The 22,174-nt window shown below is 39.6% G+C and overlaps 1 protein-coding gene across 2 annotated transcripts in view; it reads left to right on the top strand.

Annotated features, from left to right (window-relative positions):
• Positions 1–1,493: 1,493 nt before the first annotated feature.
• LOC142295279 (desmin-like) overlaps positions 1,494–22,174 on the top strand; it is a 37,788-nt gene continuing 17,107 nt past the window's right edge. Inside the window, exons 1-7 of one of the 2 annotated variants that reach the window (XM_075338385.1) lie at positions 1,494–1,718; positions 8,894–9,041; positions 10,524–10,673; positions 11,681–11,800; positions 18,437–18,532; positions 18,615–18,749; positions 19,139–19,249. In XM_075338385.1, the coding sequence (XP_075194500.1) occupies positions 1,525–1,718; positions 8,894–9,041; positions 10,524–10,673; positions 11,681–11,800; positions 18,437–18,532; positions 18,615–18,749; positions 19,139–19,249 (954 nt within the window). In that variant the 5' untranslated portion in view covers positions 1,494–1,524. The remainder of the gene's footprint in view (positions 1,719–8,893; positions 9,042–10,523; positions 10,674–11,680; positions 11,801–18,436; positions 18,533–18,614; positions 18,750–19,138; positions 19,250–22,174) is intronic. The other variant, XM_075338386.1, reaches the window with a different exon arrangement.

Here is a 22,174-nt window from a genome sequence, read left to right as displayed (position 1 = left end):
TGGATGCTGAATCCAGAAATGATCTCAGTTTTTCTCTATCACGTCAAGTTTTTGAACTATAGGATTTTTGTCTTCTCAAAAATATGTAAACTACTGTACCTAAAAAGTGTTGTTTTTTTTAAATAGTACAAATATGAACAAAAAATGAAATATATAAGAAATAGGCACTGTCTCAGTTGTGACTACTCTTACAAGTTGCCACATAGCTCTATATGACTCGAATTGTACTCAGATAACAAGTCTTATTACAGAAATCAGTGCAATTGTGCTTCTATGGCAGGTAAGTTGAGGGGGAAAAACTTGACGTGATAGAAAAAAACTGACTACATTTTTGGAATCAGCATGCCAATTTTAGTATAAATCAGCTCAAAAACCTAACTCAACAGAATTTTTTTTTCAAATTGTTCCCCAGTGTTATAGACAGATAAACAGATAGATAGTTAGATAATATATAGATATATGGATAGATAATAGACAGATAGATAATAGATAGATAGATTAATAATAATAATAATAATTAATTTGCAAAACGTTCAGACCTTTATTGGCCCATAAGTGTGTCAGCAACAACGTTTGGGTTCCTGGAAACCATGAAAAAGGTTCCCAGGAACCGAAATGTTGCTACTGATACTGTACAAGTATGGGCCAATAAAGATCTGAACTTTCTGCAAATTATGGAGTGCTGCCCTCATTATTATTCTTTTATGTAACGGTAATGGAATTGTTGCCTGGATAGATAGATAGATAGATAGATAGATAGATAGATAGATAGAGATATAGATAGATAATGGATAGATAGATAGATAGATAGAGATATAGATAGATAATGGATAGATAGAAAATGAATAGATAGATAATAGATTATAGATAACACATAGATAACTAGCTAGATAGATAGATAGATAGATAGATAGATAGATAGGGGGATAGATAGATAGATAGATAGATAGATAGATAGATAGATAGATAGATAGATAGATAGGGGGATAGATAGATAGATAGAGAGATAGATAGAGGGATGGATAGATAGATAGATGATAGATTGATAGATAATGGATAGGAGATACAGAGATGACACAGGAGGTCACTAGTTTTGCAGTATTTCCTGATTCCTGAGCTCCTGCCATATCTTGCTAGGCTCCTCTGCTGTGTAAGGAGCACGGGTTGATATTCAGGAATAATTGTCTTAATGCCGGCGATTGTCATCACAGGCTTCCGATCCGATCTCATTACTGGGATAGATGCATATGCTCCGTGGTGATTTCCTCCATTATTTGCAGGCTTGGCGCGCCTCGGTCATTAGATCAGCATGAATGCCTTACAAGATGCCTGCGATCCTTCAGTAGTTGGGAATTTGGCCTCTTCCCGCGACTTTGACACTCAGGAGTGAAGGGCGTGTGCTGCATTCCTGGGATCTGCCTGGCCGGCTCTGTGCCGGCTTTATATAAGGGAACAGGGCCGAGAAGCAGCACGATCTCCCCAGTTCAAGACGATCAGCACCGCGGACAGCGCCAGCTCCACACCATGAGCGTCAGCCCCGAGAGGATCTCCTCCTACCGCCGCCTCTTCGATGAGTTCGCCAGCAGCTCGGTGGTCCGGCTCCGGGTGAGCAGCCCCTCTCCGCCCCGGTCCAGGAGGTCCACGAGCTGCAACCGGGACACGTGTGAGGTCCACGCCGGGGGAAGGAGGAGCGCGTCCGCCAGCAGGAGACCCCGCAGGTAAGGGGAGCAGGACGAGCGCAGGTGGGGGGCAGCAGGACGAGCGCAGGTGGGGGGCAGCAGGACCAGCGCAGGTAGGGGGCAGCAGGACGAGCGCAGGTGGGGGGCAGCAGGACGAGCGCAGGTGGGGGGCAGCAGGACGAGCGCAGGTGGGGGGCAGCAGGACCAGCGCAGGTGGGGGGCAGCAGGACGAGCGCAGGTGGGGGGCAGCAGGACGAGCGCAGGTGGGGGGCAGCAGGACGAGCGCAGGTGGGGGCAGAGGTAAGGGGTGATAGCGGGATAAAATGGTCCACATGACATACACGTGTATGTGTAATCTATCTATCTGATAATCTATTATCTATCCCACTATCTATCTACCTATTAACTATCTATATCTATCTATCTCCATTATATATCTATCACTTATCTATCATCTATCTATTATCTATATCTATATATCTATCTCTCTACCGCTCTCTCTTTATCAGTCTGTCTATCTATCTATCCATCTATCTGTTATCTATCTATTTTTCTATCTATCTATTATGTATCTATTTGTCTATATCTATTATCTATTTATCTGCTATCTATTTTCTCTATTATCTATCTTCTATCTATCTATCTATCTATCTATCTATCTATCTTCTATCTATCTATCTATTCTCTATTATGTATGTCTGTCTATCTATTATCTAAGTAGCTATCTACCATAGCTATCGATCAATTTTTCTGTCTATTATCTATCTATATTCTATATATCATTTATTATTCTATCTATTATCATCATCCCTCTATTATCTGTCTATGCATCTATTTATCTATCTCTTTTTATTATATATGTATTTGTCTAGCTATCTACTATTTATCTATCTATCTATTATCTATCTATTTAGCTATCTATCTATCTATCCATATATCTATCTATTTTCTATCTAACTATTATCTATCTATTTCTCTATCTATTTCTCTCTATCTATCTATTATCTATCTATATATTATCTATCTATTTAGCTATCTATCTATCTATCCATATATCTATCTATAATCTAGCCATCTATTATCTATCTATTTCTCTCTATCTATCTATTATCCATCTATTTCTCTCTATCTATTATCTATCTATCTTTATCTATCTATTTAGCTATCTATCTATCTATCCATATATCTATCTATTATCTATCTAACTATTATCTATCTATTTCTCTCTATCTATCTATTATCTATCTATCTATCCATCTATCTATCTATCTATCTATCCATCATCTATCTGCCTTGTTTATCTATCGCATGTACAGCAGGGGGTGTTATTGGTGGCCCATGTGGCTACTTGTGATAACCTGTCCATTACTTGTTTAGGTTCATCCTAAAGTCTATAGCCCTCTTATGTGTATTCTTGACAGATCAGCATTCTGGCTATCACATCTGCTTGCACTTATGTCAGTCATCTTGTCATGAAGTGGGTGACCCAAAGCACTCACTTGGAAAAGTTATGACATAGACATGGAAATATCATGTATCTGTGACTTTACCATCTTTGTGGTACATCAGTGTAGGCTTTTGAGAGTATTGTTTTTAGAAATGCTCTTTGTCATTGTCAGAAATTAGATTAATATCTGGACCAGTACAATTAGTCTATATTAGTAAACACTTCTATCACCAATATAAATGAAAATATGGGACGAATGGGAAGGTGCGGGTGTGCAGGAATGGGGCGGGGGCCAAGATTGTGGAGAGGAAGCTCTGAGACCCACCCTAGCCTACGTTTGGAGATAAAAGATCTTTTTTATGTAGCCAAGGCTGAAGTCACTCATCAGAAAAGAGCAAGATCTGTGTATACAATCAATCCCATACAACTCAGAATGGACCAATTAACTATTTCAGCTGAATGAACATTCACAATGGTTGATGACCAACAGCTGTCTGCCAAATATATAATAATGTGTCATTTTTTGACAGTTGTGGCATATGCATGTTGGTAGTGTGGATGAGTCAGCTATCATTAATAGTCTCCATTGGCTCCTAATCTTTAATTCATAATAATCTTTACAAATCCAGAGCAGTTCTGAAACAAAAAGGAGCACAATTAGCTCTGAAAATCATCTATAGTATTGTTACAGTGCCTTAGAACAGAGGTTCCCAACTCCAGTCCTCAAGGCACACCAACAGGGCATGTTTTCAGGATTTCCTTAGTATTGCACAGGTGATAATTTAATCACCTGCAAAGGTGCTGAATCCAACACCCATGCAATGCTAAAGAAATCCTGAAAACATGCACTGTTGGTGTGCCTTGAGGACTGGAGTTGGGAACCTCTGCCTTAGAAGGTCGTTCTCAGCTCGGTTTGCCAATACCTGTCCACAGAATATGGGATAACTCGCTAATCATTGGGGTCCAACTGCTCAGACCCAATGGATCCAACCAACGGGGCTCCAGACAGAATAACTAGAATAGAGCAGTGGGTACAGATGCTGCTTCATTCATTGTCTTTTGGACTGATGGAGAACGCAGGATACCACACTCTGCTAGCTCCAGAAATCCTATAGACGCTGGATGAAGCAATGAGTCCCATGCACGGCCATTCCCAAATGCTAACAGGGAATTCAGGAGCCTTGTTGTGGGGGTCAGTGGGGTCGCAGGGGTCAGCAACCTGTCAGAGCTGAGAACAGGTGCTAACAAGGGACTATCATTCCTCAGTACAGAACTGGCCTCATCTAATCTATCTATCTATCTATCTATCTATCTATCTATTATCTATATATCATCTATCTATCTTTCTATCTATCAATTATCTATCTTTCTATCTATCTATCTTTCTATCTACCAATTATCAATCTATCAATTATTTATCTATCAATAATCATTCTATCTACCTATCTATCTATCTATCTATCTATCTATCTATCTATTATCTATATATCATCTATCTATCTTTCTATCTATCTATCAATTATCTATCTTTCTAGCTATCTTTCTATCTATCTATCTTTCTATCTATCAATTATCAATCTATCAATTATTTATCTAGCAATAATCATTCTATTTACCTATCTATCTATCTACCTATCTTTCTATCAATAATCATTCTATGTACCTATCTATCTATCTTTCTATCTATCAATTATCTATTTATCTATCTATCTATTATCAATCTATCAATTATTTATCTATCAATTATCTATCTATCTATCAGTCTGTCTATCATCTATCTAATCTATCCATCATTTATCTATTCATCTATCTATATCTCAGTCACTCTGCTACATATTGGGGATATATATATTTTTATATATATATATATATATATATATATATATATATATATATATATATATATATATATATATATATATATATATATATATAGGTCTACTTAGATATATGTGTATATATTCATATAAAATGCATTAGTCTGACCTGCTCCAAGTGTACCATATATATAGCATTAACTAATTTAGGATGCCTACACTCATAAGATGAAAGTCGGCCATTTTCGGTGGTATCGGCCGGCAATCTACATACAGTATGGGTGGACCCGACTTTTCCCACAATACTTGTCGGAAGATAGAAGGATGGAGCATGTTGGACCTCAATGTTCTGGTCCTTTGTCTCCACACATATGAGCCTCTTATTATGCAGTGCTTTAGCACAATGTATTGCCCTCTCTTCATTGAAAATATATTACTATTTCATAGACATAACATGTATATACAATTTATACAATTACTTGTGAGGACTATAATTAACGTGGTAAAAAAAGAATGATCATAAAGCATGCTAAGGAATACATAGTTACACTTTAAAATATTTTCATGAATTAAATTATTGGACAGATGTTTGCCTTTATTCTGGTAGATGAACACAATGTTTGCATGATGTGAATACACCTGTGCATAGTTATTCCAACACATGGGCCTTGACTTTGTCTTTGGTAGGTTGGAAAAAGTGTATAATGAAAAAAAAAACGTATTTGTATTATGGGCAAATGTCTGAAATATTCATAGAAGTCACACCAAAGTGAATGTTAATCTCTGAGGCCATGCACCTTTATATTACCAGTATAGTACAATATTATGTCCTGATTTCTCCTGCATTAGGTGGTCTGTTAGTGATGGAGACCTGTTCCAGGACCCTTGTGCGTTGTCACTGCACACTGATTAGTATTTCACTTCTTCCATTTTTAGGGTGATCTAGCATCCAAATGGCTATTTTTCAGAGATCACATGTACAAAGCAGGGAAGGATCCTTACAACGTGGGAAGACACATTAATCATTGTTAGTCATATATAATGATTAGGTTGACATTTATATTTACAGTATATATATATATATATATATATATATATATATATATATATATACATATACATTATTTGCCAATGATGTATAGAATGAGTTCAGTCAGTCATCATTGCTGGTTATGAGATCTGTCAGCAGCCACTGTCCTAAAGTTACTTAATAATTAATACACCTTCTAGTGACACTGTATAAACAATACTTATCTTCTTCATAATGTTTTAAATGTTTCTTCATTCAATTAACAGGTTCTTGATAGTTAAGATCAGACATGATATATTATTCACATGTAATTTATCCTCCCAAGATAAAATGAAGCGCAGTTGTGTTTCTGCATTTGTTATACAAGAATCCAAGGAGAAAGACAAATCCATGTTTCTGATATGCAGAACTGAGTTGCTAGATTATATTAGAATATTTATCAGAAAATTACTAAACATTGTAGCACTGAGCCACAGTATCACTACGAGAACACTTAGAAATTCCTCTATAAATCAATCAGGGAGGTAATAATTGTGTATTATTATTATTATAATTTTTATTATTATTTACAGCAGATTTATACCAGTACTTAAGTACAATAATTTTGTTTTATTATTCTTTATTTTTTTTTCTAATTTGCTTTATTTTTTTAAGACCCTTATTTACACGATCCCCATCTCATTGGTTATTGTAAAGAAAAATGAAATGACCCCCCCTCTTTTTTTTTTTTTATAAACCATTTGGCGTAGAGAAATGTAAATAACGAAGTTTTATTTTTGTTTAATATGTTGTATTGATACATAATGGTGATACAGATAAGACAGAGGACAGGGTCAGCTCTCCATAGGTGACGATAAGTGACTTGTCTTCACCCTAACAATGTAGCTTCTCATTGAAGCAGATGTGCTGATGTAGATGCCTCCTCTATACTGTATATATGTAGAATATTTACATCTTATTATTTATATGCTTAGTCCTGAATGATCATAATAATAAATCATAGACGAAGCCGGTGGCACAATGTATAATGTTATAAGTAATTGTGTGCCATATTTATAGCATGAAAACAGATATTTATAAAGTAAATGTATCTATAGAATAAGTACACATGCTGAAACAAATGCCCGATCTCTGCTGCTCTCGGAATGCATTGATCCTGTATGTTCTCATCAATGATCTTGGAAGGGAATCAGAACCAAATCACCAGTTGTCTCCTACTTCAAACACCTACAATCCCAGCCCCATTAACCCCTATTATTCCAGCACAGAATGTGGTGTCATTTGTTTTCTATACACCTGTAAATTTCCTTAAAATAATAACAAACGTCAGAAACGAATTTTCAATATTTTGTAATCTCATGTATTCATTGTATGATATAATTCTATCTGCGGCTATACCTGAATGCTGGAGCAGACTGCGGCAGATGAATGGGGCATTGTTTGGGGTCTAATAAAGCGAGAGTTACCTAATTACCTGGGACTGATAACTCAGGGACTAAGCTTTATACAAACACTGAATTCCAACAGTGGAGTATGCTTATTATTTGTAGTATTTATTATACAGTTGTATGCAATAGACGATCAGGTAGCACAAGTCAGCCCTATTCTCTGCTTTGTGTAATTGGTCAACTAAGAAATAGATAGAACGGTAGATAATAGAAGATTTATAGATAGATAAATAATAGATATATAAATAGATAATAAAGAATAGATAGATAATAGATAGATGAACAAATAATAGCTAGATAATAGATATAGATAGATAATACATAGATAAATGATAGGTAGGTAGATAGATAGCTAGATAGATACATAGATAGATAAATAATAAAGAATAGATATATAATAGATAGATGAGCAAATAATAGATAGATAATAGATAGATTTTAGATAGATAATAGATTTTAGATAGATAATAGATTATAGATAGCTAATACATAGATGAATGAAAGGTAGATAGATGATAGAGAGATAAAGGGATAGATAGATAAATAAATAATAGAGAATAGATAGATAATAGATAGATTTTAGATAGATAATACATAGATAAATGATAGATACTGTATATAGATAGATACATAGATAGATAAAGAGATAGATACTTAGATGATAGAGATACATAGATAATAGAAAGAGAGATGATAGATAATAGATACATGGATAAATTATAAATAGATAGTTGATGATAGATAAATAATACATGATAGATACATAATATATATATATATATATATATATATATATATACACCCCGGACTTTCCATCAATGGACGAGGAGAGGAAACTCCGCATCCTACTGGGGGAAGAAGAATCAATGGTGGAGATCGCCGCCCAGTGTGTCTCCACTTGTCATAAGATGAGGGGTACTAAAGACCTCCAAATGAGCCATCATTCCCTAAATTGTGGCCCCCAACACCCCATCCCCACAACCCTAACCCACTCCCCTTTCACACTTCCTTTTTTGCTTTGGCAATGCTAATAGTTTTTTGGTCCTTCCAATAAAGCCTATTTGACTTGATTTGATTATATAATATATATATATATATATATATATATATATATATATATATATATATATATATATATATATATGTAGATAGATATAGATTGATAGATAGATATATAGATATACAGATAGTTAGATAGATAGATAGATAGATAGATAGATAGATAGATAGATAGATAGATAGATAGATAGCGATAGGTTGTACTGTTATGGAGACCTAGCATTCTTACTCAATGCAAGTAGCAAAACTGAATGTTTTTATTTTTACTATTGTAAATGAATAGCATTATGATTACTACTACCACTAATAATAATAATAACAATAATAATAATTCCACTTCTCAGACTTGTATATGAATACAGTGGTGCTGTGAGCTCCCTGCCCTCTGTGACTCTCTGCTCTTGTCCTCACAGTATGGTCGCCCATGGCTTTGCAGCTGCATTTGCCCCGGTGGATTTGGAAGCTGCCAGCGCAGCAAACCAAGAATTTCTAAGCATCAGGAGCAATGAGAAACGTGAAATGATCGTTCTCAATGATCGTCTGACTAAATACATCGAAAGGGTAAAGTCTCTTCCCACCTATATCGTCCACCGCACACCTCTCCCGCATACACTCTCCATAGGATAGGACCGTGTGGGAAGCACAAGGCTAGTTGTACATATGTAACTTATTATGTACATTTATTACACACTATTTACATAAAGGGTAAAAAGAAAAATCTCCATTTCTCACATACAGTTCATAAACTAATGTGCTCTATAGGAAAATGCCCGGAATGTACATAGCGTATATACTGCACAATTACTGTGGGAGACACATACACAGCGAGGAATGCTCAGATATATGGGATATACTATACATAATGTACGGGAATAGCAGGAAACCAAGGAAATATTCTCCTCCTTTATAAAATGTATATCAGAGTATGTGATGGATATCACCAAGCAGGAAAATGTCACCTCCAACATACAAATTGTGTATATAGCTAGATATTGCACATTCAGTCCTATGTAATAGGTAGATCATAATAGGTAGTGTATACATTTATGCCTCGCGTATATGCGTATGTGTGTGTGTATATATATGTGTGTGTGTGTATATATATATATATATATATATATACACGCTTGAAGCGTATGCAAAAATATAATCTGTGTATATGTATTAGAGAGGTGGAAGCACATACACACACACACACACACATAGTATTTATATATAATATATTATATATATTTAGATATATACATCTGTCTTTCTCCCTCTCTGTATATATTTCTATATACAATGGAACACTAGTGTATCGATATATGGAGGATACACTCACTTTTTGTCATGTACACTTTGTGCATGTGAAAAACTCAAACTCTTTATTTCCACTAAACATATTGTAATTGTACACGGAATATTATCTGTCCTGGGACTTTTGCCTATCACGGAGGCGCTGTCCAGGGAAATCGGCCGATCATGGAGGTGCTATACTGGGACGTCTGCCGATGAGACAGGCGTTGTCCTGGGAGGTCTGCCGATCTGGGAAGCGCTGTCCTGGCAGGTCAGCCGATCATGGAGGTGCTGTCCTGGGAGGTAGGCCAATCATGGAGGTGCTGTCCTTGGAGGTCTGTCGATCAGGGAGGTGCTGTCCTGGGAGATAGGCCGATCATGGAGGCGATGTCCTTGGAGGTCAGCCGATCATGGAGGCGCTGTCCTGGGAAGTCTGCCGATCATGGAGGCGCTGTCCTGGGAGGTCTGCCGATCATGGAGGTGCTGTCCTGGGAGGTCTGCCGATCATGGAGGCGCCGTCCTGGGAGGTCTACAGATCTGGAAACCACTGTCTTTCGAGGTCTGCAGATCATGGAGGCTCTGTTCTGGGAAGTCTGCCGATCATGGAGGCGCTGTCCTTGGAGGTCAGCCGATCTTGGAGGTCAGCCGATCAGGGAGGTGCTGTCCTGGGAGATAGGCCGATCATGGCGGTGCTGTCCTGGGAGGTCGGCCGATCAGGGAGGCCCTGTCCTGGGAGGTCTGCCAATCATTCTGTTTGTGCCGCAGGTTCGGGACCTGGAGCAGCAGAACGCCACTGTCCAGGTGGAGCTGGACGCGCTCCGCAGCCGCAGCACCCGACCATCCGCGCTGCGGGCCCTGTATGAGGAGCAGCTGCGGGAGCTGCGCAGGGAGGCGGAACAAGCCAGGATGCAACGGGTAAGATAGTGGGGATGTGCGGGAATTAACACTGGGATAACAGGCTTCACCCTGAACCCCGGGCCCAGGCAGTGTAGGACTGGGGTGAGAAGGGCCCACCCGTAACACTGACTCCGGGGGCCACTGTTCAGCTACAAACAAAGATCCCAAATCGTTCACACTTGTACCTTCGCTCCTATATATTAATACACTTGATAGTTTGTTGAATGAAAGATCAGATGCTGATTTGCCTGTTCATAGTGCATTCAATGCATTGGGCCAAATGCTGCTCATGTTGTAAGTGGCTCACTCCTGCACAGTGGCCCACCGGGGGATTTCCCTGTTGTCCTGTGGGCCGGTCACTAGGCACTGGTGATAGTTCTGAACAGCTGGAGCAGCACTGGCCGGAGCTAGTACCAGATGAAACCCTCAGAGCTGGGCTCTGGCGCCTGGTGTACTACACAAGTGCACTGGCCTTGTAACCTCCAATCTGTTGAGGATAAGGAGGTCTATAAATCTTGAATGGCTGGGAGTCTGTGTGAGGCCGGTGTATGGAAAGTTCTAGGCATTGTTGGGCCACATGTCACTTCTCCTCAGCTGGCTTCTCCCCTGATCATCATGCAGATCTTGGCTGGGGAAAGCTTTGTTTGACTGGTAGGATGTTTTGTCTCCAGTTCCCCCCATTGGGGTGCATTGTTTATCTAGTTGCTAGGAAACAAGTTGAGGAATAAGTGAAGCATTTAGCACAGCCTGGAGGGAGAAGTAATGATGGGGCTGCTTTGTTTTAGAGGGGCAGAAAGTGAGATTAGTGGGGACAGATTATTGCATGAACTGCATGTTATCAAAGGAAAAATCCATATTGATCTAAGTATTGAAAGCTGCACCCATGTTTCCAGTGACCCTGTGCTGGAGATATGCTGGAGAGTGCTCAGGCTGAGGCAGGGTGGGATGCAGAGACCCCTGGCCATGGTTGGGGCAGGAGCAATGCTGCAGGTCAGCCAGGCATAAGACTCTGCTTTATTTAACAGGATCTAGCAGTGGCTGCCAAGTCATCAGTGTCTGAAGAGCTCAGCGCCATGAAGAAACGCTATGAAGAAGCAGTGGAGGGGAGGAAGAAGGCTGAAGGGGACATTGAAGCCTTCCGCCCTGTGAGGAGCTGTCTCTCCACACTCACTCACCTATACACTGCAGCCAGGCATTGTCTAATCACACACATATATCAGCTGTGCATGGAAATGATGCCTTAACCCTCTAACTGCCAGGAGCCAATAATGAGGCTACACGACTTTCCTCTGCTGTCCAGCTCCTAGCGCTTGGCACTCCAGGGGCGCACATGGGGTAAATTGGGGGCTATAATCCGGAGTGATGGTCTGGCACCTTCTTCTCACCCTGCACTTCTTACTGATGAGCCAGGGGCAGTTGTGTGATGTCTTCATTTCTCTGCTGTACAGTCCTGGCTGATTGTGGAATATAGGAGCCTTGGGGCCATAAGAGATGCCACACACGATTCCCCAGATTTTCCTAATTCATTCTAATCACTAGAGGGAACAGCAAGAGTTGTCTGCAGTGTGTAGAGCACAGGGGAGTGCTGGGTGATAGCAGATCGGTGTCAGATGCCATGACTTTCTTCAATATCATGGCTACTATTGTACTGTAGGATCATTGCTATGTCTGCTGTTAGGTGGGGTGCTGCCCTCCTATTGTACTGCAGGATCACTGCTATGTCTGCTGTTATGTGGGGTGCTGCCCTCCTATTGTACTGTAGGATCACTGCTATGTCTGCTGTTAGGTGGGGTGCTGCCCTCCTATTATACTGTAGGATCACTGCTATGTCTGCTGTTAGGTGGGGTGCTGCCCTCCTATTGTACTGTAGGATCACTGCTATGTATGCTGTTAGGTGGGGTGCTGCCCTCCTATTGTACTGTAGGATCACTGCTATGTATGCTGTTAGGTGGGATGCTGCCCTCCTATTGTACTGTAGGATCACTGCTATGTATGCTGTTAGGTGGGATGCTGCCCTCCTATTGTACTGTAGGATCACTGCTATGTCTGCTGTTAGGTGGGGTGCTGCCCTCCTATTATAATGTAGGATCACTGCTATGTCTGCTGTTAGGTGGGATGCTGCCCTCCTATTGTACTGTAGGATCACTGCTATGTATGCTGTTAGGTGGTATGCTGCCCTCCTATTGTACTGTAGGATCACTGCTATGTCTGCTGTTAGGTGGGGTGCTGCCCTCCTATTGTACTGCAGGATCACTGCTATGTCTGCTGTTAGGTGGGGTGCTGCCCTCCTATTGTACTGTAGGATCACTGCTATGTATGCTGTTAGGTGGGATGCTGCCCTCCTATTGTACTGTAGGATCACTGCTATGTATGCTGTTAGGTGGGATGCTGCCCTCCTATTGTACTGTAGGATCACTGCTATGTCTGCTGTTAGGTGGGGTGCTGCCCTCTTATTGTACTGTAGGATCACTGCTATGTCTGCTGTTAGGTGGGGTGCTGCCCTCCTATTGTACTGTAGGATCACTGCTATGTCTGCTGTTAGGTGGGATGCTGCCCTCCTATTGTACTGCAGGATCACTGATATGTCTGCTGTTAGGTGGGGTGCTGCCCTCCTATTGTACTGTAGGATCACTGCTATGTATGCTGTTAGGTGGGATGCTGCCCTCCTATTGTACTGTAGGATCACTGCTATGTATGCTGTTAGGTGGGATGCTGCCCTCCTATTGTACTGTAGGATCATTGCTATGTCTGCTGTTAGGTGGGATGCTGCCCTCCTATTGTACTGTAGGATCATTGCTATGTCTGCTGTTAGGTGGGATGCTGCCCTCCTATTGTACTGCAGGATCACTGCTATGTCTGCTGTTAGGTGGGGTGCTGCCCTCCTATTGTACTGTAGGATCACTGCTATGTATGCTGTTAGGTGGGATGCTGCCCTCCTATTGTACTGTAGGATCACTGCTATGTATGCTGTTAGGTGGGATGCTGCCCTCCTATTGTACTGTAGGATCACTGCTATGTCTGCTGTTAGGTGGGGTGCTGCCCTCCTATTATACTGTAGGATCACTGCTATGTATGCTGTTAGGTGGTATGCTGCCCTCCTATTGTACTGTAGGATCACAGCTATGTCTGCTGTTAGGTGGGGTGCTGCCCTCCTATTATAATGTTGGATCACTGCTATGTCTGCTGTTATGTGGGGTGCTGCCCTCCTATTGTACTGTAGGATCACTGCTATGTATGCTGTTAGGTGGGATGCTGCCCTCCTATTGTACTGTAGGATCACTGCTATGTCTGCTGTTAGGTGGGGTGCTGCCCTCCTATTATACTGTAGGATCACTGCTATGTATGCTGTTAGGTGGTATGCTGCCCTCCTATTGTACTGTAGGATCACAGCTATGTCTGCTGTTAGGTGGGGTGCTGCCCTCCTATTATAATGTAGGATCACTGCTATGTCTGCTGTTATGTGGGGTGCTGCCCTCCTATTGTACTGTAGGATCACTGCTATGTATGCTGTTAGGTGGTATGCTGCCCTCCTATTGTACTGTAGGATCACAGCTATGTCTGCTGTTAGGTGGGGTGCTGCCCTCCTATTATACTGTAGGATCACTGCTATGTATGCTGTTAGGTGGTATGCTGCCCTCCTATTGTACTGTAGGATCACAGCTATGTCTGCTGTTAGGTGGGGTGCTGCCCTCCTATTATAATGTAGGATCACTGCTATGTCTGCTGTTATGTGGGGTGCTGCCCTCCTATTGTACTGTAGGATCACTGCTATGTATGCTGTTAGGTGGTATGCTGCCCTCCTATTGTACTGTAGGATCACAGCTATGTCTGCTGTTAGGTGGGATGCTGCCCTCCTTTTGTACTGTAGGCTGACTGCTATGTCTGCTGTTTGGTGAGGTGCTGCCCTCCTGTTGTAATGTGGGATCACTACTATTCCTGCTGTTAGGTGGGATGCTGCCCTCCTATTGTACTGCAGGCTCATTGCTTTGTCTGCTGTTAGGTGGGATGCTGCCCTCCTATTGTACTGTAGGCTCACCCTTATGTCTGCTGTTAGGGGAATTCTGTTTAACTGATGAGACAATTCACTCGAGAATACATCCACAATAGCACTTATAGCTTGTCACCTAGGTCTGGAGGAATAGTCTAAGCTTTATACCAGTGCTACTCCTGTGGCTGAGAAAAGAAGGCTTTGTACCGCAGAGTGTGTAACTGCTCTAACTTCATCCCTGTATTGCTACACACAAATATTTCAGGTATCATGAGAATACTACTGTTGCTAATACTTATACTACCATTACTACTACTACTACTAATACTTCTACTGTTGCTAATACTACTAAGAACTACTACTGATGCTACTACTACTACTGTTGTTGCTACTAATACTATTCCTACTATTACTTCCATTACTACTAATAGTACTACTGCTACTAATACTACAAACACTACTGCTACAACTATTATTATTAATACTACTACTGGTATTGTCACAACTAATACTACTATTACTACTGCTGTTGCTACTACTAATACTACTGCTGCTAGTGCTGCTACCACTATTACTACTACCACCATTACTATTAATACTACTACTGCTTCTCCTACTACTAAGACTACCATTAGTACTACTAATACTACTACTGCTACTAATACTACTATCACTACTGCTACAACTATTGTTATTACTACTGTTGCTACCACTAACACTACCATTACTACTGCTGATGCTACTATTAATACTACTGCTAGTACTACCATTACTACTACTACTACTGCTACTAATACTATTATTACTGTCACTACTACTATTACTACTGCATGTACTACTACTAATACCATTACTACTACAACTATTATGATCACCTATACTACTGCTACTATTGCTGCAGCTAATAATACTACTATTACTATCACTAATATTATTACTAAGAATACTTCTACTATAAATACTACTACCATTACTATTACTACTACTGCTACTACAATATTTACTAAAATGAATATAATTACTACAATTACTACTATTAATACTACTGTGACTGCCGCAACTACTACCATTACTACTGCTTCTACTAATGCTATTACCAGTACTACTGTTACTACTAATACTACAATTACCAAATGTTGTTACTATAAAAACTACTATTATTACTACTGCTACTACGAATACTACCATTATTGTCACTACTATTATTACTACTGCAAGTACTACTACTAATACCATTACTACTACTATTATTGTCACCAATACTACTGCTACTATTGCTGCAAGTACTAATACTACTATTACTATTGCTACCACTATTATTACTACTACTAATATTAATACTACTACTACTACCATTACTACTGTTACCACTGAAAGTTTTACTAATACTGCTACTGCTATTAATACTACTACTACTAGTACTACTACTACTACTACTACCATTACTATTACCACTGTTACCACTAACATTATTACTAATATTACTGCAACTGTTATTAATACTACTACTACTACTACTACAATTATTATTATTACTACTGCTTCTACTACAATATTTATTAAAATTTACATAATTACTACAATTACTAATAGTATTACTACTACCATTACAACTGCTGCTACTAATGCTACTACCAGTACTACTTTTACTACTATTACTACTGCTGTTACGATAAAAATTACTACTATTATTACTACTTATACTGCTTCCATTACTAATTATTATTACTTTCAATTACTATTCCATTACTAAATTACTTTTACCACTGCTTATACTGCTGCTATAAAAACTACTACTACCATTATGATTAGTACTACTGTTACTACTGCTTATTCTATTACTACTAATACCATTAATACTGCTTCTTCCACTGTCATTACTATTACTACTACCATTACTACTGCTGCTACTAATGCTATTACCAGTACTACTGTTACTACTAATACTACTATTACCACTGCTGTTATGGTAAAAACAACTATCGTTACTGTTATTACTACTGTTACTTCTAATACTGCTTTCATTACTACTACTACTACTACTACTACTACTACTACTGCTGCTAGTACTACTGCTTATACTGCTGCTGTTATGAAAACTACTACCATTACTATTAGTTCTACTGTTACTACTGTTTATTCAACTACTACAGATAGCAATAATTGTGCTACTTTTATCATTACTTCTACTACTACTACCATCATTACTACTGCTATTAGTACTACTACTACTACTACTGTGACTACCACTTCTGCTACAAATACTACTGTATTACCAGTACTACTGCTATTACTATCACTACTGCTGCTACTACAAATACTACTTACATTACCACTATTGCTACTATTACTGACACTGCTTCTACTACTGCTACTTCTTCTATTACTACCACTGTGGTTACTACTAATATCAGTGTTGCTATTACTACTACTACTGATAATACATAATAATAATGTTTAGACTTAGACATACAATAATATATTACTACTATCTTTATTGTGCTTCTAATGTTTGACAAGAATAGCTATAATAAATATGATTGTCTCCTTGTCCTTATTTTAATAATGCAGATAATAATATTGATTATCTAAGTATTAATGCTTCTGATACTAAAGTTATCTTTTAGATCATACAAGAAAGCATTCAACCTATAGCACTGACTTTAGACTCACATGGTTTTGATTACAATGTTATCTATCTATCTATCTATCTATCTATCTATCTATCACTGATCTATCATTGATCTATTTATTATCTATCTGTCTATCTATCTATCTATCATTGATCTATCTTCTACCTATTTATCTATCTATCTATCTATCTATCATTGATCTATCTATTATCTATCCATCTATCTACAGTATCTATCTATCTACAGTATCTATCTATCTACAGTATCTATCTATCTATCCCTCTATCCATCTATCTATCTATCTACAGTATCTATCTATCTATCCCTCTATCCATCTATCTATCTATCTACAGTATCTATCTATCCCTCTATCCATCTATCTATCTATCTATCTATCTATCTATCTATCTATCTATCTATCTATCTATCCCTCTATCCATCCATCTATCTATCTATCTATCCATCATTGATCTATCTATTATCTATCTACAGTATCTATCTATCTATCTATCTATCTATCTATCTATCTATCTATCTATCTATCTATCTACTTATCCATCATTGATCTATCATTGATCTATCTATTATCTATCCATATATCTATCTATCTATATATAATTGATCTATCTATCTATCTATCTATTATCTATCTATCTATCTATCTATCTATCTATCTATCTATCCATCTGTCTATCTATCTATATATCATTGATCTATCTATCTATCTATCTATCTATCTATCTATCTATCTATCTATCTATCTATCTATCTTCTATCTATCTTCTATCTATCTATCCATCTGTCTATCTATCTATATATCATTGATCTATCTATCTATCTATTATCTATCTATCTATCTATCTATCTATCTATCTATCTATCTATCTATCTTCTATCTTCTATCTATCTATCACAACAGAAATAAAATCTACATGATACATATAAAGTTGACCAGTGGACTTCCTATCTGTATTATACTGGTCTTTTTGTCCCTACCTATTTCAGCTATAACCCATTGATCGGTGATTACCCAACATATTACCAGCTCTACAGTTGCACAATACTGTAAGAATGGATTCACCTATATGCCAGTGTGAATCCAGTCCTATACAATATATAGGCATTGTGAAGACTGAGGCTTTCTGTGATGTCTCCTATAGGACGTGGATGCGGCCACTGCGGGACGGATTGCATTGGAAAAGCAGCTGAAAACTTTAGAGACAGAGATTGCGTTTCTGCAGCGAGTTCACGGGGAGGTAATGACACAATCTGTGAGACGTCTCCCACTCTTCTGTATGGGGTGCACAGTGTAACCCAGGTCCCTATCTGTCAATGCAGGAGATTGAGGAGTTGATGAAGCAGATCTACAACATGGGCGCCTCCTGTGACCTGGCATTCTCCATCCCAGACTTTGCTGCTGCTCTAAGGGACATTCAGACAGAATATGAAGAAATTGCAGCCAAGAACCTGCAGGTTAAAATTAGAGCACATCCTGTTTGGGGAAATGTGGAATTAGATGTCAGATTCTACTTAATATTTGTGGCAACCTAAAAAGCTTGTTTATCTTGTATCCGATAAATCAGAATGTAGCCATTGGACATCCCTGACAGTCCTCATAGATTGATGCACACAAAGCTCATTCCTAGCATGCTCTATTAACCCCTCCAGAGCCCAGCACACTCGCTGCTCTATTGGAAATGGAAAGCTGGAGGGGTCCCCTGTGCTGCAGTCATTTTGCTGCAAGGTGGTTAATTAAAGAGTTTGGTGTTCATAAGACCTTAATGAACCTTCCTTTGTGAAGACCTGACACTACATGTCTATATCCCCATGCTTATTATGTCTTCTGCTGCTCTTACCCTTAGGAGATGGACGAGTGGTACAAAAACAAATTTGTTGACTTCAGTCAAGCTTCTACAAAGCATGCGGAGAACGTGAGACATTACAGAGGAGACATGGCAAACTGCAAGAGAAGCGTAAGTGGGGCTGCAAAGGCCTTGGAGCCCATTGATGTCACATTATGTGGAGACTATCTTGTGATGTCCCTAACATTTGGAATATGACTACTATCTTCTGTGCTGTGCACTATACAGTCTCACATTCCCAAGCCTACAAATAGGTTGGAGGCAGCTAATTAAAGACCCATTCACACAGTGCAGCAGCCAATTTGTCAAGATCAAATCACAGTGCTGATATCTTCCATGCATGTGAGATCCTTGTTTTGTTTTTTAATTCCGATCATTTTGTCAGTGGTCAACATTGTTTTGTTGATGGTCATTTTTGTAGCCAGCAACGGTCAAAGTCATAAATGTAGTGTACTGTAATGGCTGACATATACTGACCCACAGGAGAACAGGTACATTTCCCGGTGGGCCCCTTCCACTCCTACATGAGCAGTGTTCAGTATAATACACTTGATTCACTATGTACAGACAAAGGCATAATAATCTCATAACTCATAAACCAAACTACCCAGTTTATTAATATACAGTATTTTGATTTGATAGTTTTTATTGCAAAGTTGCGGTCATCAAAAAAGCCGTAATTCTGACACTTTTATTTTTTTCTCATTTCACCGTTACCGATCAGGTTAATTTATTTTATATTTTGATTGCTGAATATAATCTAACACTCAATTCAATATCTGACATGTCTTCGTGATTTTGCACGGACCACAAAAAAAAATCACCGATATGTGTACAGCTTCATAGCCTATCACAGGTACGAGTGCTATCCATGAAATAACACATATAGTACTTATGATTAATCTGTTTTTATTGATTTTTCACACATTAAACAACAAGCAACAATATTTTAGAAAGAAAGAAAACAAGATTAGATAGTTCGTGAGAGTGATCTCTCTTCAGGTCCAACAATCTTGTACATACCACTACATAGGATAATTAAGATGTAACACTTGCTCATCACATTTACTCTATATTAACATTTCTTCTTAATAAGCTAATTGCAAACTACTTCAGCTCCCATTTCCTTTCCCTTTCGGATGTACTTCAAATACATTATCTTGCTTCAGTTTATCTCCATTTTCGGTTTATCGAACAACCATAACTATGCTATTTTCCTATTTATCGGTCTCAGGGGGGTTCCTGAACGTAGCCCCCTAAATGACAGAATATCTTACTTCTGGCCCGGGCCGGAGTGGGCCCCTACCAGCGTTATGTGTCTGAGTAGAGAGCAAGCTGTACCCCCCATTACATCTCGCTGAATTTCCAAATGTTTATGTCTGCATAGAAAGTGAATGTAGATTGCAATGAGGGAGGACCATTTTTTAGTATACTTGGAGAGAGCGCTTGAAGAGAGAAGGTATTGGAGAGAGAGACCAGAGATGATAGTTTAGATTCAGAAGAAAGAGCGAAGGATGATGAGAAAATACATGGGGACAAGAAAAAAGAGAAGAGGAGGAGAAAAAAAAAAGGGGGGGGGGAGGGGATTTGTAATTTTGAGAAGGATGTATAATGGGGGAAGGATTAAAGGGAGGGGAGGTAAGGAGTAGGGGGTGGAGGGAAGGGGAATGGGGTTAGGGGTATTTATGACACACAGGCCCTCTGGACCACCTCTTTACTGAGCCAGTATCCTCAAGAAATCCTGGGTATCTTTAAACATAATCCATGGTTGCCAAATCCGGGTGTGGGTGTCATTAGTGTCATTTGCTATTGCTGATAATTCTTCCATCAGGGCTATATGTGAGAACTCCTTAAACCACTCCCCAACAGGTGGCGTCTCCATCCTCCGCCAGTATCTGGGGATTACTGATCTAGCTGCAATCAGGCAAAACCTGAGCAGATCTCTTTTTTGTGCCCCAATGGATCCTGGCAACATGGAGAGGATTGCCACCTGAGGGGTAGGACTGACCTTGTTACCTGTGATCCTTGTGTAAGCCCCGAAAAACGCGTCCCAGAAGGGTTTGATTTTTTCACATTCCTACCATATGTGGGTCATTGTCCCCTTTTCAGTGCCGCATCGCCAGCACCTATCTGGGGCTGAAGGGAAAAGTTTATGAATTTTGGTTGGGCATAGGTGCCACTGAGCCAGAATCTTGTAATTCTTCTCCTGAGCAAACCCCGCCACCGACATTTTGTGTGTAAAGAGGAAGGCTTTTTGCCTATCCACCTTCGAGAACGTGGTGTCCAGTTCCTTTTCCCATGCCCGAACATAGTCCGGACCTGATTGATAAGACCGTCCGTTAAGGTGTTTATATATCACCGAGATCAGGTGGGGGGGGGGGGGGCGAGTCCCCTAGGAACAAGCCCTCAAACGGTGTGGGTGACACCGGGGGAGGGCACTGTCCCTCCACACCCAATTTCCCCAAAAAGGACCGCAGCTGACCGTACTGCAACCATGAAAGTTTCATGGGAGGGTCTCTTTCCTCCAGCTGTTCCCGTGTAGGGAAACGTGTGTCCTGTAATAGGTGAGCCACTCAGATGTCCGAACTTTTATGCCATCGTAAGAACCTCTCCCCCCCCATCGCTGGAGGGAACTCCGGGTTGTTAAATATAGGAGTTAATGGGCTAGGAGTCTTAGTCAGTCCGCTGTTTTCTCTCAGCCTATCCCATAAATTCAGTGTTGCCTTCACCAATATCCCCTCAGGTTTAATGTGTATCTTGTCTCTCTGTCCCACCCATGGCAGGTTCTTCAGAGGTGTCAGGGTGCATCCTTGCTCCAGCTCTACCCACTGCTTTACATTTGCTTGGAAGTGCCAATCAAATAATCTGACCAACATCGATGCTTGGTGATAAAGTTGTAGATTTGGTAATCCCACCACCCCTCTTTCTTGTGTCTAGTAAGGGTTAAGAACTTTATTCTGGGTTTTGCTTGTTTCCATATGAAATTTAAAAGGGCGGTTTTCATGGGCTTGAAGAAACTCATTGGGGGGTTTATGG

This window comes from Anomaloglossus baeobatrachus, chromosome 3, assembly GCF_048569485.1.
Source record: "Anomaloglossus baeobatrachus isolate aAnoBae1 chromosome 3, aAnoBae1.hap1, whole genome shotgun sequence".
Lineage (NCBI taxonomy): Eukaryota > Metazoa > Chordata > Amphibia > Anura > Aromobatidae > Anomaloglossus > Anomaloglossus baeobatrachus.
This window is presented reverse-complemented; position numbering and strand designations above follow the sequence as displayed.